Raw genomic sequence first — 27,638 nt, forward strand, 5'->3', positions numbered from 1 at the left:
ACGCTGCCTAGGTTTGTCAGACCTTATAATTTCTTGTAATGGTTCTTAATTTTTAAGAAGTTAATAATAAGGGAAATAGTGTGGAGGGACTATCTTAATTTTTCTGTAAACCTAAAACAGTTCCAAAATTAAAATGCTATTTTTAAAACTGAAGTGAATGCTACCCAGAGAGAGGAAATGCATGCGTGCCTGATAAGAGATCAGGTGGGTGAACAGTCGGAGCGATACCAACAGGGAGGGTGACTAACAGAAGAACTGGTCTGCATCAGCCACGGATTACAGGAGGGCTTAAAGCTTCGTCATTCCAAGAGTGATCTCCCACCAGCAACATTGTATCACCTGGAAACATTAGAAACGCAGAGTCTCAAGCCCACCCCAACCTACCTACAACAAGAATTCGCGTTTTAACAAGCTCTATACAGGCGATTCATACGCACATTAAAATTTAAAAGGCACCTGTTCAGTGACTATCAAATATGGATTGCCTATTCGTCTTCTGTCCTCCCCAAACTCCACCCCAGCAAAATTCTTCTATCTATAAATCTCAATAATTCAGTTTTTCTTATTTTAATCTTTTTTAACTTTGTCAAGATTTTTAGAGATTTCCCTGGTGGTCCAGCGGTAAAGAATCTATCTGCCAATGCAAGGGACACGGGTTTGATCCCTAGCCTGAGGAGATCCCACATGTCCCAGGGCAACTAAGCCTGTGCAACACACCTACAGGGCCCAAGAAGAGCCTAGCGCCTGCACACCAACGCAAGCGAAACCGCCACAGCCGGAGCTCAGCCCTGCTCCCTGCAACTGGAGAACCCGTGCAGCAGCAAAGACCCAGGGTGGCCATAAATTAATTAAAAATAAACTACATCTGTTATACAGTTTTAAAGATTACTTCTCATTTACTGTTATTACCAAATATTGGTTCCATCCCCCATGCCGCATGAAGCCTGACTTACACCCGAGAGTTTGCTCACCACTCCCCACTCTGGTGCTGCCCACACGCACTGGTGACCACCAGCTTGCTGTCTACATATAGGAGTCCGCATGAAGCCTGACTTACACCTGAGAGTTTGCTCACCACTCCCCACTGTGGTGCTGCCCACACGCACTGGTGACCATCAGCTTGCTGTCTAATATAGGAGTCTGCCTGTTTCTCCTCACATTCACTGGTTTGTGGGCTTTTTCAGACTCTACATATAAGTGCTCTCAGACAGTTCAATAACTGTTTTTCTGATAGACATCACTTAACCACAAAAGCTGATGGACTCACGAGGAGCTCACACCAGCGCTCTGTGACAAACTAGAGATGAGATGGGGTGGGAGGTGAGCCTTCAAGAGGGAGGGGACTCGTGTACCCCTAGGGCTGATTCATGCTGATGTGCCGCAGAAACCAACACAGTATTGTAAAGCAAGTATCCTCCAATTAAAAATATTTTTAAAAAAAAACCTGATGAACTTACCAGGGATTCTAATTGTGAAAATATTTCTAAGAGGACAAATTACAGCCTGGATTTCTGGACAGCGTTTTTAGTCTTAATTTAAATTTTGTACTACTTAACTATCCCTCAAACAGTTGGGAGAGTTAGTGTGGGGAGCTCTTTTTTTAAAAGGTAAGTGTTTATTGATCAGTTTGAAGTATTGGTATTAATAAATGTAAACTTACTCCCCTGGCGGCTCAGTGGTAAAGAATCCACCTGCTAATGCAGGAGACGCAGGTTCGATCCCTGAGTCGGGAAGATCCCCTGGAGAAGGAAATGGCAATCCACTCCTGTGTTCTTGCCTAGGAAACCCCATGGACAGAGGAGCCTGGTGGGCCACAGCCCATGGGGGTCACAAAGAGTCTGAAATGACTCAGTGGCTAAAACAAATAAACCCAGGAGAGAAAGAAAACAACTTTCCTGCTGCCCAGATGAAGGTGAGCTCACCCCTGTCCACAGAGTGGAAAATCAGGAAATGACAAGTGAAACAAGGGCTGTAAGCTCTAGATCACTCTCAGGAAACATTTTCTGAGCCTAAATGCACTTTTAAATTAGCTCTTCCAATAGCATCATGCTAATTGGCTAATTTGGAGATGATATGAGACCCCATGTGCTTTAAAGAAAATCTGTTTGTTGATGTATTTATTTGCTCCTGAGACTGTCTTATTGCCGGCAGGACAGATATTATTAAAACAGAATCACCTGCTTATTTTAACCAGATTTTTTTTTTTCAAACATACATGAATTGGATTATCCCTAGTGTTTCAGGAGTAAGTATTAGCATTTTGAGTGATAGGAAATTGCCACTTAGCCAGGAAATAAATGAGCTTTAAAAAGATCCCATTATTTTTTTACAAGGTTATTATTGTAAACGTTTCATAACAGAAGGAACGGCCTTCAGGTTACCCTCATTGTTGGTTTACGACCAGGGTGTTAACCTCCAAGCAGCCCAGCTCTTCACATCGAGCCACAGTGAGTTTTCATCAGTGAAAAAAATCACCTTTTCTTGGTCCACACAATATTTTCAACAAGTTTCTCCGTGTGTTATTTAACAGCTATTTTGTGAGGAAAATCTATTGAGTTTATTTGGGCTAGGAAACTGGCTTTTTAAAGCTTTTACGAGTTAAACATACTGTACTCTTAACACGAGCACCGTGAACTCTGGAAACGTGGCTCAGGTGGGGACATGGTGATATATTTGGATATTTATGTATGCCTCACCTGCGTGTGTCACCCTGCTGTTCTTGTCTCACCGAGATGGCACTCACAATCCAAGCAGACCTCACCGCCAGCTTACTACTGAAAATGTTCCTTTACAGCCTAATTGCTGCCCCTAAATAAGAAAAGGATCACCCTGGCTTTCAGAACGTGCGGGAGTCGCCGCCTGCTCCCTGCAGCGGAACCTTCTCCCTTCTCTGCGCGCGCAGCCGAGCCGCGGGCTGACGGGCGCCGGGCTTGGAAGCGCCAGGGCGCCCCCTGCCGCTGGCGCGCGGAAGCAGCGTCTTCGCGCCCGCTCGGGGGGCGGGGCCTCGAGGGGCTGGGCCCGAGCGCAGTGCTGGGGGCTGCACGGAGGGACAGCGGAGCCAAGACGGAGGCAGGGAGGTAACCGCCCTGTCTAAGGCTACGGCTAAGATTTTGGATAATCTCCAACCTGGGCTAGGTGTCCATCCACGAGGGGCTGAATATTACACAACCAAAAGTGTATGTGCGTCGGCACTGTTCGAAAATGCCGTGTGCCCGGGGCGAATTCATGTCAGTGTATGGCAAAACCAACCGATATAATATTGTAAAATAATTTGCCTCCAATAAAAAATAAATTAATTACCAAAAAATAAAATAAAATAAAATGCTGTGTGCCCAGTGCTCACTGCAGCGCTAGGGACAAGAGCCACGACATGGAAGCGATTTAAATGACAGTCGACAGATGAATGGGGAAAGATGTGCCATATGTATATAATGGACAGTACATATAATGGAATATCAGCCATCAAAACGAATGAAAAAAAATCCATTTGCAGCAACATGGGTAGGTCTACAGATTGTCATACTAAGTGAAGCAAGCCAGACAGAAAGAAATACCGCATGGCGTCCCTTATATGCGGACTTTAAAAAGAAATAATACAAATGAACTCAGAGGCTCACGGGCTTAGAAAACGAGCTTATGGTTGCTGGGGGGAAAGAGTCAGGGAGTTTGGGGAAGTCAAGTTAGGGTAAGGATTGGAAAAACGGATAACCAACAAGGACCTATTGTATATCACATGCAACTCTGCTCAACCTTACAGGCCAGCCTGGATGGAAGGGGGTTTCTGGGGAGAATGGACACATGTGTATGTATGTCTGAGTCCCTTTGCTGTCCACCTGAAGTTATCACATTTTTAATTGGCTATACTCGAATACAAAATAAAAAGGCTTTTGAAAATAAAATGAGAGTGTATAGCTTTCATCATTATTTCAAAGGTACATGTAACCAGCGTCTCTCTCTGCCGCCTTCCTTGCTCCTTTTTTGGTAACATCAACATTCCTGTGGGTGGTCCTCCTACTTAACTCCAGACTTCTCACATTTCGAACTCCTCTCCTTCAACAATCTTATTCTCCACCAACATCAGTCTCCCATGCCCACTGTCACATCCCAAACATTACCACCAACTCCACCGCCTCCAGGATCTCAGATGCAAGCGTTCCGCTCTCGCGTCCCCATCTCCTGTTTTGCTAGATTGTGTGTGTGTGATACTTCTCCACAATTCTTTGCCGCACTAGAATGGTCCGATCCACTGACTCTTCCATTTTTCACTGCCCTTTCATTGCTGAGCGTCCTCTTTACCCATGGTAGTTCCCACCGCAGTCACTACAGTCACACCCTTGCATGCACTCAGCTCCTTTATCCTCCCAGCATCTTACTCACCAGGTGAAATTCCTACCCTTGCCAAGTCCAGAGCTCCACGTACTCCAGATCTGAAGTTCAGTGGCTACAGATGAGGAAACTAACTGAACATAAACACAAAACCTAGTGATCAAGCTCATCTTACATTTGCAATCTCCAAATTCAAGAAGGCTGGCAACTTTAGTACATTATTGATAAAATTGGACTTCATCAGAATTTAAAACTTCCTTTTAAATTTAAAAATATCTTCAAAACACAAAGCTGATAAGGAACTTGTATCCAGAATACATTTTTAAAACTCTCAAAACTTAATAATAAGAAAACAAGTCAATTTTTAAAGGAAAAAAAGGCAACATATTAGAATAGACACTTCACCAGAGAAGGTATTGTCATGAACGATGAGGATGAAAGATGCTTAATATCATTAAGTTATCACAGAAATGCAAACTAAAACCACAATGTGCTATTACTATGCACCAAATAGGATGACTCAAATTTACAAAGAAAAAAACTGACAGCACTAGGATGCACTAAAACTCCTTAACTGCTGGTAATAACACGATATGATACAGCCATTCTGGAAAACAGATTTTCAGTTTCTCATAAAATTAAACATATACTTACCATATGGCCCAGCAACCTTACCACAGGTATTTCTCCAAGAGAAATGAAAACTTATCTCCGTGCAAAACCTATACATGATTATTCATGGCAGCTTTTTTCAAACTTGCCAAAAACTGGAAACAACTCAAGACATGTCTTTAACTGGTGAGTGGATAGACAAATTGTAGTCTATCCTCGCAGTGGAAAACCACTCAGGACTAAGAAGAATGCAGTGCTGATTCACGCAGCGACACGGATGGATCTCAGAATCATTGTACTAAGTGAAGCAAGCAGCTCTCAAAGGGCTAGCTACAATCTCCATGATTCTACCGATAGGACATTTTGAAAAAGGTGAAACTCCAGGACAGAAAACAGATCAGCTGTTGTAGGGGCCAGAGTAGGGAGGGAAAGGGATGGAATTCTGGGAAGTGGCACAACATTGTTACGTTTTGTTTGTGGTGGTGGTTACACGCCTCCATGCATTTGTCAACAGTCATAGACTTGCACACTTTAAAAGGGTAGATTTTAATGTATTTTTTAAATATATGTCAACAAATCTATTTAAAAGTTGATAGAATTTATCACAGTATTAAAACAAAAAATATAGAAACAAATCTGACAGAAGATGTAAAATATCTCAACATGGAAGGTTGGAATTTGTTGCTTTCACTGCCACGGTCTCGGTTCAATTCCTGGTCGGGGAACTAAGATCCCACAAGTTTCACGGTGTGTCCCCCCAAAGTATATATATGAAAATCTAAAAAGTGTTTACTGAGATAAAGAAAAGCTAAGTAAATGCATGGATGGACCATATTTATTGTTTGGAAGTCACAACATTAACAAAATGTCAGTTCCCCCAATTAATCTTCAGTCATTATGATCACAACAAAAAAATCCCAGCAGACTGTGTGGGTGTGCATATTGAAAAAAAAAAAAAAAAGCATGAGGAGCTCTGCTCAAAGCATATAGAAAAGTGTTGGACTGGCCACGATAGATACTCTGAATTACCTAGAGCAGTAGGCCAAGGGGGACTGTTGAACCTGCCAAGATCAAATCATCCTTCAACAAAAAATAAATAAAAAAAAAAATCAACCACGGCTGCCTGGTTAAGGAAAAGGAGTATCGCGCGGATGCGCAGAAAGCCGAGAGGCCGCCTTAAGGGACCCGTGAGCACGTGGGGACAGAGCGCTGCCTACGCGGGCGAGATGAGCCACAGCCAGCGCAGGCCTTCTGGTGGTGTTTCCTGAGCTAAGACGGTGCCCGAGAGCTCCATAACCATCGAAACCAGCTTACAGGCTGACAGGGAAGTCCTTGCTATTTCCCTTTTGTAAGCAAGAACACAACAGTTTTGTAAGGGTAGGTGTCTCCTGTTCACAGATGCAGTGGATGACAGACTTATTATTCACACCAATCGTGTCTAATGCTCCCAGTTTGTTCCTCAGAAGGGGAATGATTGATGAACCAAAATTGCTAAGCTTTAAAACACTTTCCAGGGGCTTCCCCGGTGGCTCAGTGGTAAAGAATCTGCCTGCCAAGGCAGAAGACCCGGGTTTGATCCCTCCTCCGGGAAGATCCCACGTGCTGCGGAGCAACAAACCCGGGCACCGCAGCTGCTGAAGCCTGCACTCTAGGGCCCAGGGGCTGCAACTCCTGAGGCCCGAGGGCCAGAGCCTGCACTCCGCGGGGAAGCCGGCTCCCCACAACCAAGAGTGGCCCCCTCAGCAATGGACACCCAGCACAGACAAAAACACATACATACATAAAAAATAAAGCTTTAAAAACAAATAAAGCACTTTGTAGTCAGAGAAGCATAAGGACGTGAAGAGTATGTCATACTCGGGACCACGATCTCTGCAAATGGGAATCAAGAAATCAGCTCTCAATACCCGATGCACTACAATTTAGGAAAAGGCAGAAACGACGTTAACAATGAGTGAGAAATCACGAAGGCATGAAACTTGACTGAGGTTACAGTTCTTCATACCTGCTCATTGTAGCCAAAGGTAAGAAATGTAATTCACCATCGCTGCGCATGGTGACCGCGCCATGAAATTAGAAGACAACTGCTCCTCGAAAGAAAACCTATGAACAAACATAGGGTGTTAAAAAGCAAAGACATCACTTTGCTGACAAAGGTCTGTCTCGTCAAAGCTATGGTTTTTCCAAGAGTCACATACGGATGTGAGAGCTGGACAACCAAGAAGGCTGAGTGCTGAAGAATTGATGCTTTTGAACTAGAGGAGACTCTTCAGAGTCCCTTGAACTGCAAGGAGATCAAACCAGTCAACTGTAAAGGAAATCAACCCTGAATATTCATTGGAAGGACTGACGCTGAAGCTGAAGCTCTACTACTTTGGTCAGCTGGTGTGAAGAGCTGACTCACTGGAAAAGACCCTGATGCTGGGAAAGATTGAGGGCAGAAGGAGAAGAGGGTGACAGAGGATGAGATGGTCAGGTAGCATCCCCAACTCAGTGGACAAGAATTTGAGCAAACTCCAGGAGATAGTGGAGGACAGGGAAGCCTGGCATGCACACACAGTCCACGGGGTTGCAAAGAGTCCGACACGACTGAGCAGCAACAACAGACTACAGCATAAACACAATATCTGTTAGACTCATGTTTTAGACTAACAGACAAAAAAGCAAGCCACAAAGGTCAAGGTAGCATACATGTTACTGATCATTCAACTCATCAAGGGACATTACTGAGAAAGCCTCCGTCATGGGTTCAACCCACCTGTGCTCTCTGTGCAGAGAGCACACCCAGCCTGGATCACACTCGCATCCCCACCTGGAGCTCATCCAGGCTCCGCATCACATCTGCGTATCAGAGAGCCAAAGCCAACAGCTCTGGTGGCGCAGTGAATAAGAATCCGGCTGTCAGGGCAGGGGCCGCGGGTTCAATCCTTGGTCCAGGAAAATTCGATACGCCGGTAGCAGCTAAGCCCCCGGGCCACCACCCCTGAGCACGTACTCTGGGGCCCACAGCCGCCAACGACAGAGCCCCTGCGCGCACCCTAGATCCTTCTGACTGCAGAGAGGCCCCGAGGGCCGCCCACAGTCACAGCTGGAGAAAGCCCGGGCAAGCACTGATTAATCGATTCAAATTTAAGAAGCGGTGAGGCATAAGGGAGGGATGATTCTGCGCAGTCTGCTACCAACAACTCTCCAGAGCACATATCGAACGCTGAGGTCAGCTGTGTCCTCTTCAGATAGGTCAAGGACAAGATGCTTTTCCGGACATAGATGTGAAAAGCCGCCAGCCATTGTCTTTATTGAAGTCAAGTTTTTTCTCCCTGAATCCGCTCCTTGTAATGAAATCTGTTTTCCTCAGATGCTGACAAGACTTAAAAGCCCATCGAGCTTCAGCTGTGTCACAGTGACGCCTACAGAGAAAAGCAACAAAATGCTGAAGGCAGAATTCTGTGAACCTGTATCACAAACCAGACTTTGAATCTCAGACCACCCACTAAAATGCTGAGAATTCTTAAGCATACTAAACATGGACAAACTTCCAATATATTCTGAGCTACACCTTGGGTGCAGTTAAAGGTTAACTCGTAGTGCTTGTCAAGTTCTTTGGTGCTTTATAGGAAACAATAAACTTTAAAATTCAAAATTTATTAGCAATGCATCCAGGCATATGAGCCCTACAACAGTGATTGCTGAATTATAATATCTAAAACCAGAATGGACTGAACATATTAGGTGAACACAGATTTAGCAATTCGATCTAAATGAACGAACTCCACAAAGATCACGTGGCCGTTTTGCACTTGGTTCGGTCTGCATGTTGTAACTCATCCAGAACATTTCTGATGTTCTCAACACAAACTTCTCCTCTGTGGTGCTTTTTTGATGCAAGATTCCATACATTTTCAAATTCATCCTCAGAAAGCTTGACACCAATGTTACATAATATCTCTGAAATCTAGGGGGGGGAAACATTGAAGTCAGACCAAGATTTATGGGTATTTTAGTCTGCATTTTTTTAAATACCTTTGTAATATCTAAGACTATGGACATTTATCCCTTAAAAAGTGTGTGGATGTGTGTGTGTGGGTATGTGTCTGTGTGTGAGCTTATTGCATATAATAAGCACATACCAAAATTCCAGGCTTCTCAGTTCAGGAATCATTTTGTAAACGTGAATGAGTATGAGGGTATTCAGCTGTACTAGCCAATGTACAAAGCTCCTTTCAACTCTAAGTGTTTCTGATCACGTTAAAGGGAGGCAGCCAGGGGTTTCTCGGACATCCCAGGGGTTAAGACTCTGAGCTTCCAATGCAGGGGCTGTGGGTTCAAGCCACAGATAAATAAAAATAAATTTAAAATTTTTTAAATAAAGAGAGACAGCCAAATTCAAGGAGAGTAAAAGAGTTAAATATGGCAGCCTCACTAGATTTGACTCCTATCCCCGTAGCCCCTTATGTGTGATATCTAAACCCCTAGCATATTAGTTTCTCTTCTTTCAAATAAGAACATCTATGAAACATCTCTAACTGGCCTGCTGTAAATTTTAACCACACTTGTGGGGATGCAAATGTCAGAGAGAGTGCAAGCTCGAGCAAGTGGGCAGATTAACACCCGCGCATGCTGGGAGTCGCTGGCAGTCCAGTGGTTAGCACTCAGGCCTGGGCTCCATCCCTGGTCTGGGGACTGAGATCCCACAAGGCACTGAGCATGGCCAAAAAAATCCTGAGTATACTGAAAACCAGCAAACTTTATTATTCATCTCTCTGCAGTGATAATTAGTAAAAGAGAGAAGGGAGGGGGAGAAACATGGTTTATATGTCCCAGGGAAAATACAGAAGGGAGAGAGAAGAACAAGGAGTGGGAAGAAATATTAGAATGAGAGGAGAAAAGATCTGGGGGGAAAATGAAACTAAAAGAGGAAAAGCATTCAATATAAAGCACACAGGAGGGAAGCAAAGATGGTGAACAGGAAAGCCAAAGAAATGGTGCAGTGGCTGCACACACCTCCTGAACAGAACCCTAACAACGGAAAGGTCCCCTGGACGTGATGCGTCTTGTGGGAAATTAGCAGTAAAATCAACCACACTCGAGATTCAGAAGGGCTGCCAGCAGCGGCAGCTACAGCAGCGGTGACTCAAGGCTCAGGCACGGCTTCTGTTCCCAGGGCAGGGAAGGGATGTCCCTGCAGAGTGCGCCCAGGGCGGGGTCTTGGGCATCCAGACCGTCTCCCCGGCTTCCTCCCCTGCTCCTTGGGAGGCATTTTCTTACTCCATCCTGTGTATTGATGAGTTAACAGAAACAGAAATCCATCTATTCTAAGGGCTTCCCAGGTGGCGCTAGTGGTAAAGAATCTGCCTAGGAGATGTGGGAGACTCAGGTTGCATCCCCAGGTCGGGAAGATCCCCTGGAGAAGGAAATGGCAACCGGCTCCAGTATTCCTGCCTGGAGAATCCCATGGACACAGCAGTCTGGAAGACTACAGTCCATGGGGCCACAAAGACTCGGACACGTCTGAGCCGAGCGACTGAGCACACACCTCTATTCCCAGGGTGATGCTGTTCTCCAACCAGGCCTCGAGGTCTTTTATTTAATAAAGTTTTCTTAGAGCAGTTTTCGGTTTCTAGAAAAACTGAGCAGAAATTGCAGAGAGCTCCCATATGCTCTATCACTTGCACCCCCATTTCCCTTATTACTAATTCTTTTCAAATTTTATTTGCAGCTGTGCTGGGTCTTCGTTGCTGTGCAAGGGCTTTCTCTGCTTGTGGTGTGCTGGCTTCTCAGTGAGGGGATCTCTCTTATGGTGGAGCTCGGGCTGCAGGGCGTGTGGGGTTCAGTAGCTGTGACACGTGAGTCTGGTAGGTGCGGCCCCAGGCTCCAGAGCACAGGCTCAGTAACTGTGGCTCTCAGGCTTAGCTGCTCGCCGCATGTGGGATCTTCCTGAACCAGGAATGGAACCCATGTCCCCTGCGTTGGCAGGTGGATTCTTAACCACTGGAACACCAGGGAAGCCCCTGTTAATATCTTTTTCTTTCTTTTTCGCTGTGCCACATGCCAGGTGGGATTTTATTTCCCAGACAGAGATCAAACCCCTGGTGCATTGAAAGTGCAGAGTCTTAACCACAGGACCACCAGAAACACTGCATTAAGTGTAGTGTATTTGTTACAAGCGATGAGCCAGTATTGATATAGTACTATTAACTGAAGTCCACAGTTCCCTACTGACAGATGTATAATGACGTCTATCCACCATTAGGTGGCGGTAGAGAAAAGAATTCGCCAGCCAATGCAGGAGACGTAAGAGGCGGGAGTTCGATCCCTGGATCCTGAAGATCCCCTGGAGAAGGGAATGGCAACCCACTCCGGTATCTTGCTTGGAGAAGCCCACGGACAGAGGAGTCTGGCGAACAACAGTGCATAGGGTCGCAGCGTCGGACACGGCTGAAGCGATTTAGCACACACTGTATGGTATACTGCCTTAAAGACCCTCTGTGCTACAGCCATTTATCCCCCAGCTTCCCTCCAAGCCTCTGGCATACTGGCATTCTTACTTCTCCATGGCTTGGCCTTTTCTAGAATATCATTCGGCTGGAATATTATATGTGAAAGCCTCTGGGGTCTTACTTTCTACCTAGAATCATGATATAAACAATGACTTTCTGGTGAAAAGAATTTTTTTTTTTTTTTAGTTAAAAGAATTTTAAGCGTCAGGAAACAAGCAGATTTCCATTTCGTCAGCCCTGACAGCCTATTTCATAGGCCCTTTAGAGTGACTGAGGGAAGAGAAAATGTAGTCTGTGGGTGTCTCCTCTCCACCCGCTCTGTGCTGGATCGAGGGTCCCTTCTTTGGGACCAGCCAGCAGGCATCCTCCTGTCTTTCTGCCCACCCCGCTTCAGTGGGGATGAATCGCTGCAATGAATATTACTAAGTCTGCGAGTTTGTAAGTGAGAGACCCTTCATCTGAAGTCCTGGAAAGCATCGTAGGTCTGTTCACATCATTCCCAGCTCTGGATCTGAGAGTTCAAAGGAGTTGCTCCCTAGATCACAACTTGCCTTCCGCAGTGGCAGATCCGGACGGGCTGGTCTGACCCAGACCTGCTATTACTTCTCGGCCCTCAGAACCCCAGCGGCTATTCTGGCCTAGCCGGTTGCACCTGCTTGAAACCCAGCGTAGGAAGAAAATCACCTGGGGCGTGACGACCGCGTTTTCCAAGTGAAAAAAAAAAAAAGACACATGTGGGGCTGACACATGAGAACAGGGTGGAACATTTTAAATCCGGGCTTGCTGCGATCACCTGAGATAAGAGCTCACAGAGAGGGCAGGGGGCCCTCCCCACCCGCATGCTGTGGTTTCTGGAGACCCACGGCCGCAGGGAGACTCACACAAGCAAGCGGCTGAGCATCTTCGCTTTTTTAAAAACAGTATCTTTGACTGTGCTGGGTCTTCGCTGCTGCATGTGGGCTTTCTCCAGGTGCAGGTCTCCTCTCCAGTCGCGGCGGGGGCTTCTGACTGCGAGGGCTTCTCGTGGGCCAGTAGCTGTGGTGTGCGGGCTTAGATGCCACCTGGCATGTGGAATCTCCCCACCAGGGATCGAAACCATGTCCCCTGCATTGGCAGGCGGATTCTTACACTAGACCACCAGGGAACTCCTGGGCCTCTTTGCTTTTATTCAACAAAGAAGAGTGTTGAATGTTAGGAAAACGTTTTTTCTTTTTAGACACAGGTCAAGCTGAATATATGACATGAGTGAAATGCCTCTTATCAGAGGAAGTTCTACTTGAAGAACTGTACCAAATATCACAACCAAATTGCACACAATCCTCAGGACTCCTAATTTGAGGGGCTCCTGATGACTTTTATAATATAAGAGCTCAAGCAAATAAACCTTTCCATCTTTGTGTGCCAGTGTGAAGTTGGCCTTTCTTTCAACCCTTTTGAAATCCCATGTGGTACCTCTTGTTTGGATCTGGTCTTGAAGAAGTCCCTTTCAAACACCCCTTTCTGGGCAAAGATGGTAGGATGCAGCAGTGAGTAGGCATTTCCCTCCTCACCGTAACTGGTCCTGTCGCTGACTCGGCGAATTAGGGGAGCAGGAATATCGGACCGAATGCTTGGAACGCCATATGTGGGGTAACCTAGGACATCAATGGAGGGGGGAAAACAGACATTCTAAATATAGCAGCTGCCAGCCACCGGGCCATTGAGCACTGGAAATGTGGCCAGTCCAAACTGATATGTGCTGTGAGTGTAAAATACACAATTTCAAAGATTTAGTTAGTACCCAAAGAAAGAATGTGAAACATTTAATTAGTCATCATATTGATTCCTTGTTGAGAGAGCAGTGCTTTGGAGATACATATTGTGTATTATATACACACACAATAGTACAAATATGTACTATTTAAAAGAAAAATTTTGGCTGCTCCATGTGGCTCTCAGGATCTTAGTTCCCTAACCAGGTATTAAGTCTGGGCCACAGCTGTGAAAGCACTAAGTCCTAGCCACTGGACTGCCAGGGAATTCCCAATATACTAGTAAAGTTAATTGCACTTCTTTTTTTTAATGTGGCTACTAAAAAATTTTAAACACATATGACGACGATTGTATTTCTGTTGGACAGGACTATTCCACAGAGAACAGCAAGATCTCATCACAACAGACTGCAAAGTGTGTCTATGAAATCCAGTAAAGAAAAACACATAAATCCTTAATCACAGCCTGACTCCAAAAAAGGGATCTTGACCAACATAAAAGAGCCTTTCTAAGTAACCAGCATTCATGATGATTTGTACTGAGATTTCGGGGTCTATGAGCTGAACTGTATCCTCCCCAGACTCTTATGTTAAAGTCCTAACCCTAGTACCTCAAGAGGTGACCTAATTTGGAAATAGGGTCATTGCAGGAATAATTAAAATGTGGTCATACTGGAGAAGGATGGACCCTTAGTCCAACACACCTGGAGTTCTTACAAAAAGGGGACGCAGGGGCACAGACACTCACACGGGAGAAAACCACATGAAGATGAAGGCAGAGATCGGGGTGACGCAGCAGAAAGCGAGCAGCACCAAAGACTGCCAACAAACACCTGGAAGCCAGGATGGGGCCTGGAAAAAAGGCCCCCTCACAGCCTCAGAAGGTAGCCAGCCTGACAACATGCCGATCTCAGACTTCCAGCCACCGTGGAATCAATTTAAAAAAAGAAAATTTATTTTAATTAATTTTTATTGCAATACAGTTGCTTTACAACACTGTTAGTTTCTACTGCAACAGCAAAGTGAATCTGAGTGGTGACCTAAATAGGAAGGAAATCCAAAAAAGAGATGATCAATTTCTGCTGTTTAACCATTCCGTTTGTGGTATTTGTTGCAACAGCCCTAGCAGACTAACAGATGGAGAATGAAAACGAAGGAACTGTTTTCTAACAGCTCCTCAAATCTCTGAGGGAAAATCTGTTTTTAGCTAATAATCACTTAAGTCTCCTACCACTTGGGACTTCCCTGGTGGTCCAGTGGTTAAGACTCCAGGCTCTCAATGCGGGGGGCATCAGTTTGATCCCTGGTCAGGAAACTAAGATCCCACATGCTTCATGGTGCAGCCAAAAAGAAAAGAGTCTCCTACCACTTGATGAATTCTGAATTATGACAATATCTAACATTTGGGGTTCTGAGCTACAATGGTTTCAATTTCATTAACGCAGAATCATTTCACTTGGGTCACCATGAACACTAGCTCAATTCAGCCTATATCCAGTAAGCCCCCCTGGGTGCTTAGAACACGAGTTGAATGAAAGGTCCTAGGCTTTGAGAAAGTTAAGAGTCTAATGCAGGCTGCGGACAATGCAAGGACAGACTCAAGGCCAGTCCCCTTCTGCGTTTGCTGCTCCTTTTAAAACTCAGCATATAAGGTGACAAACTTACAGGTAGAAGGAACAGCGCCTACAACCGCACTGATCTCGGAAGAAGTCGTCTTGTAGTGATTAGAAACTTTATCGCTTGGCCTCAAAAGTGTCCGCAGAGTTTTTTCTGAGCTCCCTGGTTCTTTTAAGACAATGTCTTCAGGCTTTAACAGGAGAGCTGGTTCAGATTCTTCAACACTAGCCTCAGCAGGGTTTGCACAATCCGGTTTTCTACCTTCAAACAAAGAGGGAAACGGGGGAAAGTACAGGACAGAGCTACAACCCAGAGCTCGCCCTACAGCCAAGTGAGTTTTCCCACTTAGTCTCTTCTTGCTGGTGGAAAGGGAGGCTGAGCTGGTGCAGACACTTCACTGACACTAGAACTCGCTGTGGAAGCACAAGTTCATACACCTGGAAATGTGAACAACGTCTAATATTTCTATTCACTACTCTGCTCATTTCACTCTAGAATAAAGCTTTTAAATCTGAAACACCAAAAGAAAACAGAAAACTTGTTTTTTCTTTCCTCTCTTTTAAAATTAGAGCTCATTTTCATATTTGACTTGAGCACAGGATTACCAGAGCTGTTCCTAGGACTATGGCCTGGGGAGGTAAGAGAAGATGTATCTGGAATTGCAAACGCCACACAAACACTGGATCGCGGCGGGGGGACGCCACGCGCTGCGACATTTGGAGAAGAAAGGAGAACTCGCCGTGCGCGCCCAGTTCTATAAACAGCCCCCTCCAAGTCAGCGTACAAGAGAAAGCCCTGAGCTGCGGCTGCCACACTGAGCCCCGGCCTCTTCCGCAGCCGCGCTGGAGCAGCTGCGCGGCCGAGGACTCAAGCTGACGCAGCGTCTCCCGGCAGGAAGTGCGCCGGCCGCGCGCAGGGAGCCGAGGGCGGGGCGCGCGCGGGGGGGCGGGGCGCGCGCGGGGGGGCGGGGCGCGCGCGGGGGGCGGTGCGCGCGGGGTTCAGGGCCGAGGGGCGGGGCGCGAGTGGGCGGGGGCGCGAGTGGGCGGGGAGAGGGGAGGGGCGAGTTGGAGGGGCGGGGCGAGCGGGGGAGGGGCGGGGCGAGCGGGGGAGGGGCGGGGCGAGCGGGGGAGGGGCGGGGCGGGGCGCCCGGGGGGCGGGGCACGCGGGGTACAGGGCCGAGGGGCGGGGCGCGAGTGGGCGGTGGCGCGAGTGGGCGGGGAGATGGGCGGGGCGAGTGGGAGGGGCGGGGCGAGCGGGGGCGGGGCGGGGCGCGGGGGACGGGCCGAGGGGCGGGGCGCACGGGGTTCAGGGCCGAGGGGCGGGGAAAGAGGGCGGTCGACGAGGGGCGGGGCGGGGCGCGCGGAAGACACCTGAGGCCCGCCCCTCCCTCAGCGCCTGAGGCCTTGGGCCCGAGATCGCCAGGCCCCGTGTTTCAGATCCTCTAATCCCCTCCTCGCGCCCCTCCTCCCAAAGGCAGAAATCCAGAACAAGTATGAAAAAGGTTAAAGAAAACTTCCAAAAAGCCAGTTCCTTGAAGAACGCAGCCCCTTTTCTCTAGCCGACAACGCGGGGACAGACCATTCCTGAGCCCCTGCTGACTGACCCGCCTAAGGAGAAAAGAAAAGATGAAAAAACGTAAAACATCCACCGAAAAGGGCTGCTGAAGTCAGGACCCCAAAACCAGGAACAATGTGAAGAACCATCTGGTTTGAAAACAGGCTTCTGCTTTCCCCACTGCTTCATGAGTTGTGCCAAGAAAGAGAATACTGTCACCCTCTGCTTATTTCTGAGAGAACTAGGGTAGAACTGTTTTCTATAAGAAGCTTCATTAGATAGAAAAGATCTTCCTGCTCTTCTTCTAGTGGATAGAGTAGAAAAGCCATCCCAGAAACTGGTAAGGGCGCCCATCCTCAATAAAGCCCAAAATGTGGCACTGGCTTTGCAGGAATGAAAGTGAAAACTTTTTAGAGGGAGAGCTATTCCAAGAGGAGGTAAAAATGCAAACAACCTTTTAAAAGGTAATCATCTCTAATAATCCAGACTTAAAAATTAAAACAAATGAGGTATCATTATATAACAACTAAATTACCAGAATGTTTGAAATGACACTCAATGGTAGCTAGATTGGACTAAAACTGTCTCACAGTCTTGAATGATAAAATTGCAAATTGGTACAATCATTGAAAAAGGCAAAGTGAAAACAGTTACTTCTGGGACAAAAATGACATTCATAAGAAATGAGATATAATTAGAAACAAAGCTTTCTGAAAGATAATCGTTATATGGTCACTCATATTACTCTTGAAATATCTGGAAATAACCTAAGTTTTAGAGAGTGAGGAAATGGTTTAGTAATTTACAATACAACAGTGTGAAGAAACTGAAAATGAAGTTTACAGAAATTGTGAAAGTATCTCTTCGTTCCATAGAAATTTGAGACCTAAGTTTTTTTAAGCCAAATAAAAATGGTACATTCACTGTGATTTTAGCTATTTTTAAAAATTTCCATACACGCATGCACAAATCTATTTCTACATATGTGTATATATATATCTATATGTGGTTAGTGATGCAGGAAGATAATGTGTAAACCTTAAAAATGTTGAATAAAAGTCAAGATTATGGTTGTCCTTTTCTTAAAAAATGTAAAAGATCAAATTCTATTTTACAATTGACTTTTCCAGGGAAAGGAAGCTAATTTCTCTAAGAATATGGTTGTCAAGCATCTTTCTTAGGAACTCTCTTTCATATTTTGGGCTTCTGTGTAAATTGCTTTGCTCATAATTGTTTTCTTTTAAGTAATACATCGTTCCAACTTCAAGAGATACCAAAATATAGACTGTCCCTTAGCGACCTATCCCTACCTCACCTCCCCAGAAATAGTAAATGTTATCAAATTCTTTCCTGTCCTTCCACAGATATTCTATGCATGAAAAAGAAAATAAATTTGTATATATATGCATATTTTTAAATACATATTAAAGTTGACAACAGTTGAACTCCCAGGACAAAGAAAACATGAAAGTACATTTAAGAATTTAGCAAACCTTCAAAAATTAAATACCTTTAATGAGGACCCTCTCTTCATACTCTTTAAGGGGGATTTTATCTTTCCAGGTAAGAAAATTCGCAAATTCGAGGTAGTTAATCAGCCCGTCATTATCTACATCACAGTATTCAAATAGCTGGTCCAGGAGCTTCTTATCTAAGTGCAAGCTGGCCTGGTCGCACGCTTCCTGAAGCTCAGCTTTGTCTATCACCCCATCTCCCTTCTGTCAGACACAAAGCAAGAAAAGGTGACATGAGCATTGTCTTCAAGAGCAGAGTGGGCAACATCTGTTATTTCCCTGGAGGAAAAAAAAAATGTCTATCACATAAATTCCTAGAATCTTATTTTTCACATAAGAGTCAAACTTTAAGCGAGATTGGTCCTCATTGTGTCCATCTGATACATGCCCAGTAATTTCAACCCTGATTGGAGTGGGGTGTCGACCTTTGTTCGTTTTAGTATCTTTGTCTTTAAATCGTGTTGCCTACACTCTGGTGGAACAGGCCCAAGCATGATCCAAGCTTGACATTTCATTTGACCAGCATTGTATACTTCCCACAACTTCCTACAACTTTCATGCTTCCAAAGCTTTGAAAATCTCTGGTTTTCCAACTGGGCAGCCCATGGTCCTCCACACCATTGCCTGATAAAGAGGAGAAAGTGGGAAGTGGCTGCAGGCCAAGCACGAGGAGGTGGTTTCAAAGACAGCTGCCTCCCGGGAACTCCCTGGTGGTACAGTGAGCAGTTAAGACTCCACGCTTCTCCCACTGAAGGGAACATTGGTTCGATTCCTGGTCAAGGATCTACGATCCTGCTGCACTCTAGCTATTAACGCTCCCCTGGGCAAGAGGGGAAGTTTCCACCCCTTTCAGACAGCAGTTAAAGACAGAAGCACCTAAGGTGAGCTGCAAACATGAAAGGGAAATTTCGAAAGGCTGTGGGCAGAACTGGCTGATTCACCTGGGGGGGTGAGGACCTGGAGCACGGAATGCTTGTTAAGGAGGAACGGCCAGAGCAGGACGTCTTACCACGCAGCCCTGCTGCAGCCTGTCAAGCTCACCTTAAATCCACCCAAGCCTACTGTGAAAGGTCCAAGCCTCCCTGCCAGCTGCCACAAGGGAGCTTGGCCCTCTAGAGAGACTTCCCTGAGACAGATAAACTCCCAAGAGAAACCATGAGTGACTCACTGACCAGCATTCGCTCCTAGGCCCAGAGTTGGAGTCACAACGCTGACGAAGGCAATCCCCTGGAAAATGAGAAACTGACCCATGAATTCCAGATGAATTCCAGATAAATTCCTGCAGCCAGACCCACAGGCCTGGAGAATGTTCCTAACCCTGCTGTTGAAACAGAATTAGAATGTAAAATATATTATCTTGGCAGGGAGCTGCAATGTCCGGGATAAAGCAGAGACTGCTTTATGAAATTCTCTGCCACATGTCCAAGTCAACAAAATAATGCAGACCCCACAGTCCTAACAGAAAAGCAATGGGGGGACAAGGGGGATGACTGTTGAATCAAGGGTCCCCCAAACTAAAATAGATGGTGGCAATAATGAAAACACATGCTTCTTACTCACCAGGGGCAGAGCCACTTCTGCCTCTGCATCCTTTACTTCCCCCTCCCCCACACCCAAAACCCAGCTGTTCTAAGGAGGACACTGAGTAGCTGTGAGCCAAAGTCCCCTCGTCCCCTGGGGGACTACGGGCCAGAGGTATCTGTTCAACTTCAGGGGGCAGGGATTCAAACTGCTATGGCTTCACAGGCTGTAGATGCCGAAGCTGCCATCCCACTCAGTCTGTAACAAGCAGAGGTGTCAGGAATCCGCTGGTGGGGCTTGTTCAAAGTGGAGAAGAAAGGTTCACAGCGTATTATTTCTGTGGCTTCCACTCTGGATGTATAATTGTGTTGCTGCTCTCCATACCCGTCTGGGGAATGTTCCAGCGCTTCTGACCCAGAAGCCACATGGAGACAATGCTAGGACTTCTGGGGCCTCACAAGCCTCATGACCCCTTTGAACTGCAAGTCTCTATGAATAATGGTTTCACAAACCTGAAACCCAGGGTCCTCACTGGTCTGCTGTGGCTTTCAACCTCAGTGAGAGCTATGAAGGACCAAAAACAAGCAGTCACTCTCCTCAGTGGGTGGAACTCGTTTATTTTCATGGTTCCAGCCAGCACTCCCCTTGACGAACCTGTATATTTTTACTGACTCTTGGACTGTTGCCAGTGGCCTGTCAGTTTGGCTGCCACATGGAAAGCTACAGATTGGAAGATTAAAGACGCCTCTTGTTGCGTCAGATAAATGGATAAACAGAGGACCGGATAAAGAAGCTGTGGTACATATATTCAGTGGAATATTACTCAGCAACAAAAAAGAAGAAAATAATGCCATATTTGTAACAACATGGATGGACCTAGACATGGTCATTCTGACTGAAGTGACTCAGACAGAGAAAGACTAATATCATATGATATGGCTCAGATGTGGAGCCTGAAAGGAAGGAGGAGGTCCAAATGAACTTACTTACAAAACAGAAGTAGAGTCAGGGATGTAGAAAACAAACTTATGGTTACCAGGGGACGGAGGCAGAGACAAACTGGGGACTGAGAATGCCATAGACACACTCTGTGCATGCTAAGTCACTTCTGTCATGTCTGACTCTGTGACCCTGTGGACTGAAGCCCACCAGGCTCCACTGTCCATGGGAGTCTCCAGGCAAAAACACTGGAGGGGGCTGCCATGCCCTCCTCCGGGGGTCTTCCCGACCCACAGGTCGAACCTGCGTTTACTGCTATATATAAAATAACTAATAAAGACCTACATTTGGTGTTTATTTGCAAAAATCTCAGCAGTCATGTTTTTATGTAATATTCTATGTAGTGGAAAACTATTTAGAATAATTGCTTCAATCCTAAATATTACAATCTTTAGAAATGTAAATTATTAAAAGATTTTCATAAAGCATTTTCCTTTCTTTTGACTCTCAGAAAATTCTAAGAAATGCCAGTTAGTACTTCCTAAAGTTTTCTTTTGGCATAGTTTTTCCAAGTCAAAACCCTTGTGACTAACTCCGCAGGCGTTAAGCTAATAGCAGAAATGTAACTGACCTCACTTTCACTTTTCACTTTCACACATTGGAGAAGGAAATGGCAACCCACTCCAGTGTTCTTGCCTGGAGAATCCCAAGGTCGGGGGAGCCTGGTGGGCTTCCGTCTATGGGGTCACACAGAGTCGGACACGACTGAGGTGACTTAGCAACAGCAGCAGCAGCAGTACAGCACAGGGAACTCTATTCAGTCCTTTGTAATGGCCTATGTGGAAAAGAATCTAAAAAAGAGTGGATATATGTGTATGTACAAAAAAGATCTTCACAAGCAAGATAGTCACAATAACGTGATCACTGACCTAGAGCCAGACATCTTGGAATGTGAAGTCAAGTGGGCCTTAGAGAGCATCACTACGAACAAAGCTAGTGGAGGTGATGGAATTCCAGTTGAGCTATTTCAAGTCTTGAAAGATGATGCTGTGAAAGTGCTGCACTCAATATGCCAGCAGATTTGGAAAACTCAGCAGTGGCCACAGGACTGGAAGAGGTCAGTCTTCATTCCAATCCCAAAGAAAGACAATGCCAAAGAATGCTCAAACTACCGCACAATTGCCCTCATCTCACACGCTAGCAAAGTCATGCTCAAAATTCTCCAAGCCAGGCTTCAGCAATATGTGAACCGTGAACTCCCAGATGTTCAAGCAGGTTTTAGAAAAGGCAGAGGCACCAGAGATCAAATTGCCAACATCCGCTGGATCATGGAGAAAGCAAGAGAGTTCCAGAAAAACATCTATTTCTGCTTCATTGACTATGCCAAAGCCTTTGACTGTGTGGATCACAATAAACTGTGGAACATTCTGAAAGAGATGGGAATCCCAGACCACCTGACCTGCCTCTTGAGAAACCTGTATGCAGGTCAGGAAGCAACAGTTAGAACTGGACATGGAACAACAGACTGGTTCCAAATAGGAAAAGGTGTACGTCAAGGTTGTATATTGTCACCTTGCTTATTTAACTTATATGCAGAGTACATCATGAGGAACGCTGGGATGGAAGAAGCACAAGCTGGAATCAAGATTGCTGGGAGAAATATCAATAACCTCAGATATGCAGATGACACTACCCTTATGGCAGAAAGTGAAGAGGAACTCAAAAGCCTCTTGATGAAAGTGAAAGAGGAGAGTGAAAAGGTTGGTTTGAAGCTCAACATTCAGAAAACGAAGATCATGGCATCTGGTCCCATCACTTCATGGGAAATAGATGGAAAAACAGTGGAAACAGTGTCAGACTTTTTTTGGGGCTCCAAAATCACTGCAGATGCTAATTGCAGCCATGAAATTAAAAGATGCTTGCTCCTTGGAAGGAAAGTTATGACCAACCTTGATAGTATATTAAAAAGCAGAGACATTACTTTGCCAACCAAGGTCCATCTAGTCAAGGCAATGGTTTTTCCCGTGGTCATGTATGGATGTGAGAGTTGGACTGTGAAGAAGGCTGATCGCCGAAGAATCGATGCTTTTGAACTGTGGTGTTGGAGAAGACTCTTGAGAGTCCCTTATACTGCAAGGAGATCCAACCAGTCCATTCTGAAGGGGATCAATCCTGGATGTTCATTGGAGGGACTGATGCTAAAGCTGAAACTGCAATACTTTTGCCACCTCATGCGACGAGTTGACTCACTGGAAAAGACTCTGATGCTGGGAAAGGTTGGGGGCGGGAGGAGAAGGGGATGACGGAGAATGAGATGGCTGGATGGCATCACCGACTCTGTGGACATGAGTTTGAGTGAACTCCGGGAGTTGGTGATGGACAGGGAGGCCTGGCCTGCTGTGATTCATGGGGTCGCGGAGAGTCGGACACGACTGAGTGACTGAACTGAACTGAACTGATGGGTATGTATGACTGATTCACTTTGCTGTACACCTGAAGCTAACACATTATAAATCAACTCTACTCCAATAAAAAAAAAAAGTTTAAAAAAGAAAACCACGGAAACAAATCACAGCTGCTGAGTGAACCATCCAAGTAATTCACACCGCTGCCCACGATGAGGGTCCATCCTCCCGTAAGGATGGCTGGGATCGAGCTTCAGATGGAGCCTGAACCACCCAGGGGGCCACCGGCACCGCCGGGATCCGTCCTTGCACCGGACACGGCACCACGGTTACCAGCAGACCGGGCGCCGAGCGAAGCCACCGGCCTGAGCAGAGGCGGCCTCCGCGTGCGAACTCGCGGCTCCAGCCGCCGGCGGGCCCGTCTGGCTCGCGGGCAGAGACGCCCCTCGCTCCGGCCACACTGCCGGCCTGAGCCTGTGTCCCCCTCGGAGCTGCTGTCCTGCCGGCTCGCCTTCGAGTTAGGAGTCGCAGTTTCGGGCCACTGAGCCCGTGGAGGGCGTGAGTCGCGCGCTGCCTTCCGGCCCACCGTCAGCCCGGCCGCCCGCCTCGCCGCGCAGACGCTCCGCAGCAGGGAGCTGGCAGGCCCGGCGCTCGCTGAGCGCTCCCTGCCCCAGGCGCCCGCAGCTGCGCGGGAACCGAGCCTTGGGGCCGCAGCCCCTGCCTCCCCAGCTCCGGGCTCACACTTCGGAGTAGGCCAGTGTTGTCATCGACGGAACTGTCCCCTGAAAGGAATCTTCCCACCTCAGCTACTTCCTGGATAATAATTAGAGTAAAGAAGTTGGAATTACACATACGAATTTTGAAAATCTAAGACTCTGCTGTGACCATTCTTGGACATGATGAGCCTTTTGTTTTTTTTTTCTTTATTTTTCTCTTCTAGATTTTACATTCCCTGAGTAAAAAGCCTGCACATTATCTGGAATAATATTTGATGTACTATGAATGTTCAGCAAATAACAATTAATCCTCTAAGCCAAGAAGATTTATTTAGGAAATCACGGTTTATTTGTTCTGTTTTGTTTTGCTTTTCAATTAAATTAAATCTGGGCACTCAACAGTATAAGATTCAAACAATCAAAAACCATCCTACAGCTGTACCAGGAAGACGCCCATCTTATTACCCTTGCAGAAAAAGCTCCTCAAGGACACTGAGCACTATGTTGTACCTATTAACAGTTAACTATTTAAAAGGCATATCAGCATTAAATAATTCTCAGTAATTTTCTCCCTGCTTAATTTAATTTTATCGTAAGGAATGTGCCTGGTGGTTCACTGAGATAATCAACAGCTATTAAGATGATCGTCTTGCCTATAATTACATCTAAAATGAAGAATTTTCAGAAAGGAGAGCACTGCGCATCCTGCTAGTTTCCCTATTCACACCACTACCATGTGGATTTCTCCAGTGTCATCTCTGTGGATACGCGGAGTTGAATAAAGTTAAAAATATACTTGTTCAGAAATGAAACAGTGCCATTCGCAAAGATGTGGATGGACCTAGAGATGTCATACAGAGTGAAGTAAGTCAGAAAGAGAAAAACAAATACTGCATAATATCGCTTTTATGTGGAATCTAGAAAAATGGTGCAGATGAACCTATTTGCAAAGCAGACATACAGACACACACGCAGAGGACAGTCGCATCGATACCAAGGGGGAGGAGGGGTGAATGGGGAGATTAAGACCGACACATTTACACCATTGATACCACGGACAAACAGATAACTAATGAGAGCCTCCTGTGTAGCACAGGGACGTCTACTCAGTGCTTCTGGATGGCATCACCGACTCTGTGGACATGAGTCTGAGTGAACTCCGGGAGTTGGTGATGGACAGGGAGGCCTGGCGTGCTGTGATTCATGGGGTCGCGAGAGTCAGACACGACTTAGCGACTGAACTAAACTGAACTGAACTGAATTGGAAGGACTGATGCTGAGGCTGAAACTCCAATACTTTGGCCACCTCATGCGTCGAGTTGACTTGCTGGAAAAGACTCTGATGCTGGGAGGGATTGGGAGCAGGAGGAAAAGGGGACAACAGAGAATGAGATGGCTGGATGGCATCACCGACTCGATGGACATGAGTCTGAGTGAACTCCGGGAGTTGGTGATGGACAGGGAGGCCTGGCGTGCTGTGATTCATGGGGTCGCAGAGAGTCGGACACGACTGAGCGACTGAACTGAACTGAACTGGACTGGGAAGGAAATCCAAACAAGAAGGGAAATATAGATATATATATTATATTAATAGCTGATTCACTTTGCTATACAGCAGACTCTAACACAGCATTGTAAAACAACTATACTTCAATATAGAATACTTATTTCCACTTATGTATTTAATTCTAAAGAATACTTTTCAAATTACCTGTAAATAGCAATCAGACTTTATTAAAAATCAGAGAAACACTTGAATACTTTCTTTAAACACAACTTTGTGAGACATGTTGTTGATGACTGGCATTTGTCCGAACATAATTAGTATAAACTTAGATGAGATATTTAACCCATGTTTTATTCATCAGTACATCACAGACACACAGACGCCCTAATCTAAAATAAAATGAACTGGCTTAAAATGAATTAGCCAATGAGTGATCAAGATTTTTTTATAAGATAAAAAGTGTGAAGTGTCACTTTTCTAAAACTGTACTCAACATCAGAAGGGAGATAAGAATATCATCTTTTCCCTTTGAGATAAACTAAAATTCTGTTCTTTCTTTTCTTCTGTCAAGATGATGATGTGTTACATCATCACAGGTTTCTTTATGAGCTTTTATTTGTCTGTTTTAGACTCATTCTAAAATAGTTTTAAGGCTGCCTAGAAAAATAAGTACAAAGAGAGGCCCCCCCAGAAAAAGTGATGAAATCAGGGCAAAGAGAAAAATAAGTTTGGAATGAAATAAGATGAAACCTGCAGCAAAAAGAGTGCACAGAAAGTGTGCTGTCAGATCATGTTCAGAAGCGAGATGTGTTCCCTGGGCCGGCTCCCCGCTTGCTGGTGGCCAAGTCAAAAAGTTATGTACAACTGGTGCAAAGTTCATGTTGCACAAGAGGTAAGAATGAACCAGACACTTAGACAAAGCACAGTTATTTGCTCTAGAAAGACTGGGTTTCCTTATAAGGAGAATGTATGTGACGAAAATAACAGCCGCATGGGCGTACTAATAAAAAGTCTGCCATATTTCACATTTGTGTAGCAGGACTCCTGAGTGCAAGCCAAAGGCAGTGCAGCTCGGTAAATGCTGCAATGGCCTGAAATGATGTCAGGTAATTACACAGCCCCACATTGATCTGATTTGTTCAAAGCATAAAATTTTTACAGTAGCTTGAAAATGGAATGACCTTGCTCTCTCAAACACTGAAACCACACCTGATCCCCGTGGGGAGAAGTGTTCTAAGCTTGACTGAGACCAGACTGACGGTTCCATGTGTGTAGGTTCAGAGTGAGGCAGAGATTGTCCATCCCCCATGTTCCCAGCACACTCCAGTTTAATGATCTGTAAGAGTGGGTCTCAAACCTGAACACACAGCAGAATCACTGAGGAGCTTGTTAGAACACAATCGCTAGACCCCCCAATCCCAAGTTCCTAATTCAGTAGGTGTGAGGTAGGCCTTAGAAAGTGCATTTCTAATATCTCCCCAAGTAACAATGCTGGTGGCTAAAGAACCTTATTTTGACAACACAGATCAATTCCAGGGGTCAGCAAACTTTTTCTGACAAGGGCCAAAAAGTCCATTCGGTCTCTGATGCACGACTCTGCATGTGTAGTTGCAAAATCAGCCACAGACAAGACTTAAAACACATGGGCACATGCATATACTCCAGCACTCCCACTCCTGGTCATATGCCAGAGAAAACTCTAATTCAAAAAGATACATGTACAATCTTCACTACAGCACTATCTACAATAGCCAGGACGTGGAAACCACCTAAACGTCCATCAGCAGACGAATGGATAAAGAAGATGTGGTGCGTGTATTTGATGCAACACCACTCGGTCATAAGGAAAAGAATGGAAGAGTGCCATTTGCAGCAACATGGACGGACCTGGACACGATCATGCCAACTGAAGGAAGTCAGGCAGAGAGGGACAAATATAGCATGGAGTCACTGATAAGTGGAATCTAAAACACCACACGAATGAGCTTATCCACCAAAGAGAAACAGACTCACAGACAAAGAGAACAAACCTATGGCTACCAAAGGGGACAGGAGGTGGGGGAGGGATGAATTAGGAGTTTGGGATTAACAAATTGCCATATAGAAGGTAGATGAACCACAAGGACGTATTGTACAGCATCGGGAACTATGTTCTATGTGTGTGTGTGTGTGAGAGTGTGTGTGTGTGTGAGTGTGTGTGTGTGAGTGTGTGTGAGTGTGTGTGAGTGAGTGTGTGTGAGTGTGTGTGAGTGTGTGTGAGTGTGTGTGTGTGTGTGAGAATGTGTGAGTGAGTGTGTGTGAGTGTGTGTGAGTGTGTGAGTGTGTGTGAGAGTGTGTGAGTTTGAGTGTGTGCGTGTGTGTGCGTGTGTGTGAGTGTGTGTGAGTGTGTGTGTGTGTGAGTGTGTGTGTGAGAATGTGTGAGTGAGTGTGTGTGAGTGTGTGTGTGTGTGAGTGTGTGTGTGTGTGAGTGTGTGTGTGAGAATGTGTGAGTGTGTGAGTGTGTGTGTGAGTGTGTGTGAGAGTGTGTGAGTGTGAGTGTGTGCGTGTGTGTGAGTGTGTGTGAGTGTGTGTGAGTGAGTGTGTGTGTGAGTGTGTGTGTGTGTGTTAGTCACTCAGTCATGTCCAACTCTTTGCAATCTCATGGACTGTAGTCCGCCAGTCTCCTCTGTCCATAGAATT

General features: G+C 45.7%; 1 protein-coding gene across 1 annotated transcript in view; it reads right to left on the minus strand.

The window, feature by feature from the left end:
- Positions 1-8,630: 8,630 nt before the first annotated feature.
- Positions 8,631-27,638, minus strand: part of EFHB (EF-hand domain family member B) — a 60,634-nt gene continuing 41,626 nt past the window's right edge. The window contains exons 10-13 of the mRNA XM_055417111.2: positions 17,868-18,075; positions 14,852-15,064; positions 12,888-13,069; positions 8,631-8,890 (exon numbers count right to left, since the gene is read on the minus strand). Coding sequence (XP_055273086.2) covers positions 8,717-8,890; positions 12,888-13,069; positions 14,852-15,064; positions 17,868-18,075 — 777 coding nt within the window. The 3' untranslated portion in view covers positions 8,631-8,716. The remainder of the gene's footprint in view (positions 8,891-12,887; positions 13,070-14,851; positions 15,065-17,867; positions 18,076-27,638) is intronic.

Source organism: Moschus berezovskii, chromosome 1 (genome assembly GCF_049115385.1).
Source record: "Moschus berezovskii isolate FMDL1 chromosome 1, NW_MosBer_1.0, whole genome shotgun sequence".
Taxonomy (NCBI): Eukaryota; Metazoa; Chordata; class Mammalia; order Artiodactyla; family Moschidae; genus Moschus; species Moschus berezovskii.